General features: G+C 35.1%; 2 protein-coding genes across 2 annotated transcripts in view; both read right to left on the bottom strand.

Annotated features, from left to right (window-relative positions):
- Window positions 1-6,187: 6,187 nt before the first annotated feature.
- LOC134318684 (tyrosine-protein phosphatase non-receptor type substrate 1-like) overlaps window positions 6,188-12,480 on the bottom strand; it is an 89,540-nt gene continuing 83,247 nt past the window's right edge. The window contains exons 5-6 of the mRNA XM_062999622.1: window positions 6,958-7,001; window positions 6,188-6,319 (exon numbers count right to left, since the gene is read on the bottom strand). Of these exons, the coding sequence (XP_062855692.1) occupies window positions 6,188-6,319; window positions 6,958-7,001 (176 nt within the window). The remainder of the gene's footprint in view (window positions 6,320-6,957; window positions 7,002-12,480) is intronic.
- On the bottom strand, window positions 9,770-11,004 carry LOC134319634 (uncharacterized; the record flags this gene model as incomplete). Its single annotated transcript, XM_063000928.1, has 2 exons — window positions 9,770-10,116; window positions 10,662-11,004. Coding segments are annotated over 2 exons (690 nt in total), but the record flags the coding sequence as incomplete, so codon positions are not given.

The raw sequence follows: 12,480 nt of genomic DNA, 5'->3' as shown, positions 1-12,480 counted from the left end.
GAGCCAATGATGACATAACCACCAATTACAGGCTTCATATGCCATGTTCCAGGCGTTCCTAATCCAGTGATCATTCAGTGTAATTCACAACTGTGTACACACAATCTTCCAACAAGCTATTTGCTGTTCTTTCAGTGTTTTCTCTTCTCTTAGAGAAATTCAGGGATGCAAAATGTAATATTCCTTAAAAAATAATAAAACAAAATATAAGACAATGCAGGTTTCACACACACACAGCAAATAATGCAAAGTACTACTTCTATATTGGCATAACCAGCATAATTATCATTAATGACTTAACCATGCATATGTGAAATTATAATTGATATTAGATGTATACAAAAATATATAAATAACTGAAATAATAATAAATATTATTATTAATATATAGCTTAAATGTAGAAAAAAATTGAAAAAGTTTTTTTTTCCACTTTAAAATATTAAACAAATGAACTGTAAAAAAAAGCACAAAAAATTAGAGACCATGTTAAAATTAGAAATGGTAAAATTAGAAATTCAAAGATTTGAACTGTAGCTGTACACTCACCTTGCTCATTCAGTTTGTTTTTAGTAGCATTTACTATTAAACCAGAAACACACTTATTAGAATTTCTAATAAATATCAAGAATTACCAAAATAATAATAATAATAATAATAATAATAATAATAATAATAATAATAATAAAAGCAACTTACATCTGCATTTTTCTCTTTTCAATGTGAAACAAAAGGGGCAAAAAATAAAAAGGCCACACAGACTCAAAGCCGTTCCCAAACCAATCACTGTCGGGTCTGAAATTGTTATTTTACTCATTATTTTCTTGTTCATTGTGGTCTGATTATTCAATGTGTATCATGGATAATAAGTAAATGATAATGAACTAATAAACCTTACCAATCTTTTGTTGGGTGATCATGTCCGTGCTGTTATCGAGGACTGTTGTTTCATATGGCACTGAATTATCAAACAAAACAAACAAAAATGTTCTTGTTAAATGTGTTCCGATTGTTCAATGTGTGTCATGAATAAATAATAAGTAAACAATAATGAACTAATACACCTTACCCATCTTTTGTTGGGTGCTCAAGTCTGTGCTGTTATCAAGAACTGTTTTATGTGGCACCGAATTATCAAACAAAACAGGTTTAAATATTTCTGCGTAACATGCACATCTAATTACATTTTGAATAAATGATTTACTAAAATGCTGAGTTCAAAACTGTTACTGCAGAAGTAGACATGAAATTCAATGGTTCAGTCCTAGCTTTAAAGTTGAAGATTAAATAATGAAAAAAAGGGTAAAAGAACTAGTTGTTTAATTAATGTTGAATAAAAATAGTTACCTTTAATTGATAAGTAAGTCCCATCTGCAAACACAAGTTCTGGTGCTGTGAGTCCACAGTAGTACATTGCTTCATCTGACTTACTGGTGTTAAAAATATTCATGTTGTTGCAATGTAAGTTTGTTTCAATGTGAAAACGAGAGTTTTTGAATTCATTATAAAAAGTATCTCCAATACTTTCACCTTTATACCACTTTGCCATAATCCGAGGCTTTTCCCCAGTTGGTTGCTTGTACCAAACAATTTCTCTGTTTTTTTCACCAACAACACAACAATGTAAAACAGCAGATTCCCCACTATTCACAGTGAGCTCCTTATTTGGCTGATAAACCTTTGCTGGGTTTGTAGAGACTTTTGGTTTACTGTTGCATTTGTGAGGTTGGACAGCATCTACAAAAAACAAAAGCCTTAAACTAAGCAAGCAATTGTATTATTTTTTAAATAAATCATTACTGATCATTGAGCATAAATCATGTAAAATAATCGGAAATAATTTTACAGAACCTTTAAAGATTATAAAAATAAAACATTACTCACCTGTGTTGCTTAGAATTAAAATCAGGGCCCAGATATTGTTCATGTTTAATTTGATCTGTGTTTGTCTTAATTAACAACAGAATACAGATGCATTCGAGGCGAGGTTAAATTCCTAAACTAAAGTGAGAACTACATGGTATTTATATTCACCCACATGTCACACATAATTTTTTTTTTTTGATGGGCCTAACCAAGAAGACAGATTTTGGCTAGACAGCGGAAGTACCTAGCTCTAGTGGGCAGACTATTTTGCTGTTTAAATCGCATGATAGTAAAAATAGTAAATATTCTTAACAGATATTTTGAAGGAGGAGGTATAATAAAACAGACAGTAAGATGCCTCTCACTCCTTAAGGTCCTCTGGTGGAAGGTTTCTCTCCGTGCCTTTGACTAAACTGTTCTCAGTGGGTGGCATTATTATTATTAATGTGAACCACTTCAGTTAGCTTTATCTTCATGAGTCAAACATTAGCCTTAGTGGTAATTTTACTGAATTTTTCAATTTCATTAACTACTTTATCCTGGTCTGAGTTGTGGCAGGTCCAGTTCCACCAGGAAACATTAGGAACAAATTATAAATACATCAGACAGGAGGTCAATTCACAGGGCTTCAGTGAACACCAACCATGGCATAGCCAATTGGCATAACTGTTCGGGGTGTGTTATCAACAAGGATAAAACAGTGGGAAAACATTAAAATGAAATCAAAGTAATAATAGTAATAATAATAATAATAATAATAATAATAATAATAATAATAATAATAACAGCATTTAGGATGTAATTCTTTATGTCTGCATTAGTTTAATTCATGAACTGTGCTTGTGTTTGAAGGAATTTATGATTGGGCACTATATAAAATACACGTCTGATAGGTACAATACTTGTTCATTTTATAAGCTACACCCACCATGCAGATAAACTTTGTGGGTATACAATTACTGACTGTAAACCATATGTTGTTCTGTTTACTTTGTTACCCCTTTGCACCTTATTTATTAATTGATAGGAATTATTATACCACCCCACTGACCAGATGATGTTTGAATGGTGGGGCATGCTCAGAATTAGTGTAATAGGGTATATCACAATCCACAAGCTCACATAAAAAAATACAAGAGACATTTATTCCACAGATACATACACTATATAGACTACCCTAGTGTTGGAACACCCCTTCTAATTACTGAATTCATGTGTTTCAGCCTTAACAACTGCTAAGAGCTGTAATACATTAATTATACACCAATCAGGCAAACCATTATGACCACCTTCCTAATATTGTGTTGGTCCCCCTTTTGCTGCCATCAAGGCAGGGACTCCACTAGACCTCTGAAGGTGTGCTGTGGTATCTGGCACCAAGATGTTAGCAGCAGATCCTTTAACTCCTGTAAGTTGTGAGGTGGGGCCTCCATGAATCAGACTTGTGTGTCCAGCACATCCCACAGATGCTCGATTGGATTGAGATCTGGGGAATTTGGAGGACAAGTCAACACCTCAAACTCATTGTGCTCCACAAACCATTCCTGAACCATTCTTGCTTTGTGGCAGGATGCATTATTCTGCTGAAAGAGGCCACAGCCATCATGGAATACTGCTTCTGTGAAAGGGTGTACATGGTGTGCAACAATGCTTAGGTAGGTGGTACGTGTCAAAGTAACATCCACATGGATGGCAGGACCCAAGGTTTTTCAGCAGAACATTGCCCAAAGCATCACACTGCCTCCGCCGGCTTGCCTTCTTCCCATAGTGCAGCATGGTGCCATGTGTTCCCCAGGTAAGCGACACGCACACACACCCGGTCATCCACGTGATGTAAAAAAAACAAAAAAACATGATTCATCAGACCAGGCCACCTTCCTCCATTGCTCGGTGGTCCAGTTCCGATGCTCATGTGCCCATTGTTGGAACTTTTGGGGTTAGCATGGGCACCCTGACTGGTCTGCGGCTATGCTGCCCCATACGCAACAAACCATGATGCACTGTCTATTCTGACACCTTTCTGTCAGAACCAGCATTCACTTCTTCAGCAATTTGAGCTACAGTAGCTCGTCTGTTGGATCGGACCACACGTGCCAGCCTTCGCTCCCCACGTGCATCAATGAGCCTTGGAGGCCCATGACCCTGTCGTCAGTTTACCACTTTTCCTTCCTTGGACCACTTTTGATAGATACTGACCACTGCAGACTGGGAACACCCCACAAGAGCTGCAGTTTTGGAGATGCTCTGACCCAGTCTTCTAGCCATCACAATTTGGCCCTTGTCAAACTCCCTCAAATCCTAACGCTCGTTACGCAGAGCTGTTATTGGGGCTTTGTTTAAAAGGGTACAGTTACACCATCTATAGCCCTTCCAGGGTGGTTACTCTATGATAGCTAAAATGGTGCTGCAACACTGGCTGATTTCCTAAAAAACAATAAAGGATGCCAACATCTGAGCCAGTGGAAACAAAACATATCAGTCTCACAAAACCTGCAGGTGTCACTAAGGTATGGACACCATGGCGTGTAAAACCAGTGAGCCATCAAGCAAAAGCCCAACAAGAGCCAGTATTCATTATTTATCGTTTTGTCAAATCAGAAATGCAATTTTACTTTTCTACCAGTAGATGTCAGAAGAACAATGACATGCAAAGTGATTTATTTATACATTTTTTTAGTGTTTTGTTTCACACTTTGGTTACATTAATGACAGAACAGAAACAATTTAGGTAGTTCAACACTACTAATAAAACAAGTGGTATCTTCAAATTCAACACAAAATGCCACTTTTAATGACTAATGCAGTCTTAAAATTCTTCAACCCCTTCATGACAAGTGTCGTAGAGCACCATCTTGCTGTTATGACCTGCTGCAAATGTGATGCATAGCCAGGCATTAGCCTCTGGCTCTGGTGTTCCTGAGGAATCTTAGTCCATTCTTCATGGTTAATAGCCTCAAGTTGATTGATATTCTTGGATTTGTGTACTGCAACCTCCTTCTTCAAATCTTACCAGATTTTCTATGGGGTTTCTCCATGCCCCCTCTGCTGACCACGAAGCAAATGTAGAAGGACACAACTTATGGCTCACTGCTGAGATGATTTTGCAGCAGCTACGTCACAAACAGTTTGAGATGACTTGTACTTTGTGGCACTTTGAATTATTATGAAAGAAGTAACCATTATCAGGCTATAAAGGGATGCATGTGATTAACAACAGTATTTAGATAGGCTGCAGCATTTACTCAATGTTTAGTATAGTATAAGAGAGTCTAATTGTGCCAAGAATACATTTCTGACTCCTTTAAACCACAACTGCCCAACTACATTGTTCAAACATGGCAGGTTGTGTACTGTTTTGTGCTTTTCCCACTCAATTTTACCCAACCATCTTCTTATTGCATTAGATTCATTAGGCCAGGCAGTACTTGAGAATACTCTTGAAAAATCTTTGCCATAGTCTGACGTTGAGTCAAGAAATGCAACTTAAAACTGTATTATGCTAATAGGAAACCACACATTAATATTGCACAGAAATACAGATTAGTCTCCAGAATAGTCTCCAACCAGCCTTTCCCAGTGCCTTTCTTAAATACCCAGCAGCTGGTGCTAATTAGCCCAGGGAACCAATCAAGAGAGGGGAGCTGGCTGGAGACTGAGGAGAGGGGGGTATGGCACACACACACACACACACAGGAGCTCCAGAGCACACAGATGCTCCAATCATGACATGCAGATGTGTATGTTGGTGATTTGGAGAGATATGCTGCCATCAAGATGACATCTTTCCCCAAGAACTTCATGTCTATTTCAGAAGGACAATGTCAGGCCTCATTCTACACAAGTTACATCAGTGTGGCTTTATAGGCATAGAGTGGGTGTGTGTGCTTGAGTGGCTTGTCTGAATTCTGTCTCTTATAGATTTATTTGTAACATTATTTATGCTATTTAAATACATTTTCTAAATTATAATTGATCATTGACAAAAAGTTCGTATGTATACAATCTCGATGTTCAAACAGTGAATGTTCATCTGTGAAAAAAATGATACAGGGGTAGATCAATTTATTGAGCATGTTGCACTGGGAATTACATAACAGCTCTTATATGACGTGTTTATTGAACATATGCTTTTACATTTCTCCCTATATGTTACATGTTATTTTTACCAATCTTAATGATGACAAATTATGACAAAAACATTTTAGTTGTTCAGATATTCGAGATGATTTTAAGTACTTTGAAACATTGCATTATAAACATAGGACCATTAACATTTATAACATTTATTACACACTTTACTTCTGCAAATATAAGAAATATAATCTAGGTAGCAAAAGAGTCCCTCACTGTAGAATAAACACAGTCTTGGGCTGGGTTTCTCTTTCCTCTCTCTTTTTTTGCTTTTTTATCAGTAAAATGTAAGGCAATGTAATTTAGCTCTGCAGCATCACAGTCCTGCAGGAATAAACATGAGATGTTTATTATAAACAAAACATATACTGCATATGAAAGGGCTGTTAGAAAAGATTGTAATTATAATGTCTTATAATAATACACTGTGTACTAAAAACCCTGTTTCCGGAAACAAAATAGTAATTTGTTAATCATTTTGAACTTTTATTAAACTGACAAAAGTACAAAGTAATGACTTTTTATGGTAAAGGTATTTTGACTGACCAACTTGATTGTATGTTGTAAATTGAAAATGTAATGCCTGGAACACACTAAACAATGGGACAGGCAAAATGAGATTAAAAAAAAATAATAACTGAGGACACTGAGGACAATAAGTGTCCTCAGTTCCTAAACCAATAAAAACATTGATTAACATGTGTCTGCCCTTACTTATTTAAAAGTGTGTTGGAAGCATCAATTTCTTAATTGATTTTAGAATTTGGTCAGTTGGTGAGTGAAAACACTGGAAATCCTCCCCCTGTATTTGTCAACTTGTCAGTTGAAATTAAGGTTCAAGAGAATGACCAAATCCCAGATTCATGTTATATAGCATTTTACAACATGTCACAACTTGTGTCATTTGTAATAAGATATATTGTGTAATGTAGTGTAGTGTAGTGTAGTGTCTGATTGGTTACCTGGTCAGTTGATTTTTCTACCACAGAACCTTGTTGAGATCTCACTATAGAAGAAAAATATACAACTTCATCAGGACCCTTATATCTAAGGCGGCACGTGATTTAGTTTTCATTAACCACTAAATTCTGTTTACAAAAGCTGTGTTTAATATTATCTGCAGAGTAATGGTGTGGCTGCAGGTTTTTATACCAAGCAGACCACAGCTTCACCTGTTATAACTGATTAGATGTTTAAGGACCAAGAACAAGAGGGACAATGGAAAGAAAGGAAAGATAAGGAAAAAAAAAAAAAAACATCAGACATGACATCACAATCACAAGTATAATTAAACATGCCTTTGATTAAAACTAGATGATTTCAGTTGCTGCTTTTAAGGATTTAGAGTTCTTTGTAACAGATTCCAGGCATTAAAAGCAGGAAATTAATTTAATATCTGACCAAATAATGTATTGGATTTAGGGGCTTTTACTTTGATATAGTGAGAGGACCTTGAGAGGATACTTGGCCACAGACACTGATAAGGGGGGAGAGTAACCAAAAGGAGTGGATATTCTGACACATATGCAAAGAAAGCCATTTAACCAAAGAGTACAGGGAGCAATGGTGTGTTGTATTGGGGGCAGTGGTGACAAATCAAATAGCTGAATGATAAAGAGTATCAAGCTTGTGAAGGGTGGTTTTGCAGGTCAATCTGTAGATCGTGTCACCGTAATCAAACAAGGGCAGTATAGACATTTTAACAATCATACGTTTAGCAGCAGGAGTAAAAGAGGAGCGATTCTTACCTCAGAGCACAGTTATGGTAAAAAAAAAAGACAATGCACTGTCATTCAAGTAAACCACATAACCTAAGTCTTGGTTAAATTTAAAGAGAAATTAAGATCAAAATGTTTTGCTAGATCAATAAATACTATTGTACAGTACTGTTTAGTGTATAGTTCAAAAGTAAAATTGTTTAGTACTTTTATTATGGTGGTCATACAGCCATAGCCTAGGGCGTAAGCAGCACAAATAAACTAAAAAAAAAAAAATGGTGTTATTGGTGTTACAATGATTGGAGCAGCAAGTCTGATAAAAATGTGCCTAATCCATCAGCACCAGCTGCTTTAAAAGCTCGCCTTCTGAAAAAGGCCTAAGAGAAAACATTCCAGGGACTACATACAAACAAGAAGTAGAAACTGGACTTAGAGCTACAAGGGATTTGTCATCTGTAATAGAGTAAAAGGAGCTCTTATTTAAATAATTACAATTATAATAAGAAAATATGTTTATAAAATAAGTTTATAAAATGTTGATTTAAAAAAATCAAACATATGATTTATATTATTATAATATACATTTAATGATATACATTTAACCGATATAGGTAGGTATAAGTATTTAGGGCGGCACGGTGGCTAAGTGGGTAGCACTGTCGCCTCACAGCGAAAAGGTCCTGGGTTCGATCCCCGGGTGGGGTGGTCCAGGTCCTTTCTGTGCGGAGTTTGCATGTTCTCCCCGTGTCTGCGTGGGTTTCCTCCGGGTGCTCCGGTTTCCTCCCACAGTCCAAAGACATGCCACTAGGCTAATTGGAGACACTGAATTGTCCCATAGTTACCTAGCCACTGGGATGCACTGACCAGTGCATTGTAGTGCCAGTCCCAAGCCTGGATAAATAGGGAGGGTTGTGTCAGGAAGGGCATCCGGCGTAAAAACTGTGCCAAATCCCGCCGGCGACCCCTAAAGGGAAGAAGCCGGAAATGCCGACCCCGTAACCGAAAAACAGGACAAAAGGCTGAGGAACAAGAAGAAGGTAGGTATAAGTATTTATTTTCTAATTGTCTATTTATTTATTAGAGCCACTACATATAAATCGCAGCTTAAAAATTTAAACATGCAGCCACAACGCCTTTTTATTTGATACGCCTGGTGTAAATGATTGTGGGTGTTTATTAATGACAGATATCTGGTTAAAGTTAAAAAATGACATGGCATGGCTTACAAATTGTGAATGTATTTGTAAATTATTCAAACCTTAATTAATATAAATATTGGTCAAACAGTTATTAGGTTTGTAATATGGCTCACCTGTTAACATAAATAATATACTGTAAATCTTTAAAGACATGATAATGTGTTTCATTGTGTTCTTGTCTTTTTTTGTATGACATTGTAAAAACATTAAGCATGATAATTATGCAAAAGTAAAGGAATCCCAGAAGGGGCAAATCGTTTTTACAGCACTTTAACCTTAATCAGAAATAGTCATACTGCAAGTTATACTTTAATAAATTGGACTTGTTAAAAAGTTTGCCATAAAAAAAAAAAAGCTGAAAAAGCATCTGGAAATGTTGGACCTCAACTTTATCTTTTAACAGTCATTATTGTAACTGTATTCTATATGACTGTAGTTTTTACAGTCAACATTATATAATGCATTTTGTTGACTTTATCAGAAAAATACACTTTGAAAATATGGCAAACTATATTTTTATATAAATGTAAACAATTTAAATTAATATAACAGTATTTTTAAATACATACCTCTATAATGTAGACTTACCTTTGTATGGTTTACAGCTTCTAGTTCTGCAGATTAAAACAGCTTGAATGGAAAACATAATTATGCACACCCCCAAAGCTACAGCAAGGAACATCGATAAAAAATCCCCAGATGCTGTGACACACAAACACACACACACACACAAAATGTGTTTAATATATAAAGAATTTTAACCATTTCCACTTATAAGTAAATAAATAAGAACTACAATTCTGTACAGTTAGCATGTATTGTATTGTTTTATGCTTAATGTAAACATTGTTGGTAAATCAGTGCTCACCCATCTGTACAGTTGTTCCATTTCCAAAAATGATTTTTCCACACATGGCCACAGCACAGTAGTAGGTACCAGTATCATTGAGGGTGAGGATGCTCTTGGAGAAGTTGTACACACAGGTGTATGTAGAAGCACTGGTCTTACACTGATGGCTGCTGTTGTGATGAGTATAAATGATTTGAGGACGGGATTGTGGTTCAGCAGATCTGAACCAGAGCACTTGATGTTCTGCTGTTTTGCTCTCAGAGAAAACCGAGCACTGAAGATTTACTGATTCTCCTGCAGGAACTGAGTCCAACTCAGCATGCTGGTTCACTAATACAGTTAAATCTTGATCACCTGGTATGTATAATATAAACATAAATACAACATAAAAGTCTTAAGCACTAAACAACATATAAAATGCAATCAAATTATTAGGAATCAAAACTTTATGTTCTGTTAATTATTAATTTCCAAACCCATTTTTGAAGTAAAAGCTAGATGTACTCCCTGTTCAGAACCCAATTATATAAAAAAACATTCAATATGCATTTAATTTGAAAATGTTTAAAGTTGGATTTATATGACCAGAACATAAAGATTTAAGATATAATGCTTAATTTTAATTCATAATAAAAAAAAATGATATATGAAATATTTACTTGAACCAAACTGTAATAATTCATGTCATAAAAAATACAATGAGAGTAGAAAAAAAACTATATAAATTATATAAAAAAAGGAATGTACATATAACCTGTTTTTTTCACTTGAAAACTTGCATTTAGATGTTTGAAATTTACAAAAAATATTATACATAATAGCAAGCTTCTTGGGGTATCATAACATAAATAAATAAATATTATATTAGCTTTAAAGGAAAAAAAAGTTTAGTTTATTACCCGTCACAGATAAGAATGTTCCGTTGAAAATTGAAATAGTGCTCAAGCCTAATGTTACACAAAAGTAAAATCCTTCATCTTCTTTATTTGTATGTAGAATTAACAGAGAAATTCCAGTTGCTGTTGTTTCCACTTTTAGTCCTGATATATTAAACTCAGATGAACTTTTGCCATCATTATATGCTAATCTTTCTCCCAGCTTCTGAGGAATTCCTCCAATATGTTGCTTGTACCAAGCCATTGAATCTGAGTTTAAAGATGATGTGCAGTTGAGAATAACAAGCTCACCAGGTCTTACAAGAAGAAATGATGGTTTATCATAAGCCACAGCTTGAGCTGGTAAAGACAAAAATTATAAAGGGAAAACTGTGTAACTGTGTAAAATATTCTAAAGCAACAGGTTTATCAAACAATACAAAAAGTGAAAAAAAAGTGTCTTACATTCCATGAAAAGACAAACAAGAATCCAGAGTGGAGCCATCCTCACAGATGAAATGGTACTTTTAGGTGAGCTGATGAAAAGTCAAATGACAAAAGCACCAAGTCTGTAGTGGAGACGTTCACCTCATTGGCTGCTTCAAGTCACAAGTTCACTTTCCATTTCCTTTTCATTAGCAGGTTTCTACATTTGTAGCATATTTTGATCACTGGAAGTCAGCAATAAAAAACTTGGCTTTGATTAGAAAACATGAAAAATCTAAAACATGTTAAGAGTTTAAAGTTTAAATATAACTTGTAGATTATAAACTAATGTAATGTCGCTTACCAGGACCATGCATGCAGAGCAATGAAATATATTTGAGAGTATAATTGTGATTATAATTTAACTTGCATTATTCCATTTTCAATGTCAAAGTATGAAAATGTTTAAATTGTATTTTAGATTTACACACTTTTTGATATTTGCCCTGTAATGTTGTATTTTCTTGACAAAGTGGAAGGCACATAGTTACAACCAAACAAATTTAGGATATGCACATGTGTCAGACACCAAATATGTGCAGGTATGCAGAGATTACCCAACATATCATCAGTAATACTGACACTATAAAGAGCTATTCTATTTAATGTTAGTCTAACTAGTTTCTTCATTTTATCAGCTTCTGTTGAATTAGAGTAATATTTCTACACGTACATACGAATATGAATCCTTTATTGTAATTGCACATTGTACTTGTACACTTGCACAACAAAATTGAAATACAACCCCGCCTCGGGCAATAAAAACAACAACAGCAAACAATAATACTACTATATACAAATATAAATATAAAACATCACTCAAACAAAACAGAAGCAGGAAAAGAAGCTATTGCACATGTCCAATAAATGTCCAATTTAAATTTAAATTATAAGTTGCACATGTCACATTAAAGTGAAATGAAATTGCACAAGACTCGTTTAATGACACACGATGTGTCACATGTTTGTGTTTAACAGAGCTATGTGTTTTACATACACTACACTGTCAGTTTATTAGTGATGGACATGTAATACTATGACACATATTCTTTCTTTAAAATAAAGTGATAAAAAGTCAGGACAAAAGCATGTTTCCAGAGTTACATCAACCTTTCTATTAATTACACTTAATTACACATTTGATATCACTGCTAATGCTAACTGTTGCAGTTTAGCAGGTGGGATTGGTACATTTTTGCTTGAAAAAACAGTTTAGCTGTGCAAACTTCTGTGGATGTCATTATCTGATTCTCCTCTATAAGACGCCCCACATTTATTCAACAGTAGACCTGGACTTCAGCTAGGTCAGTCAAACACATGTACTATGTGCCTACAAAGCCACACTGTTGTGTCATAT

Source organism: Trichomycterus rosablanca, chromosome 8, assembly GCF_030014385.1.
Source record: "Trichomycterus rosablanca isolate fTriRos1 chromosome 8, fTriRos1.hap1, whole genome shotgun sequence".
Taxonomy (NCBI): domain Eukaryota; kingdom Metazoa; phylum Chordata; class Actinopteri; order Siluriformes; family Trichomycteridae; genus Trichomycterus; species Trichomycterus rosablanca.
This window is presented reverse-complemented; position numbering and strand designations above follow the sequence as displayed.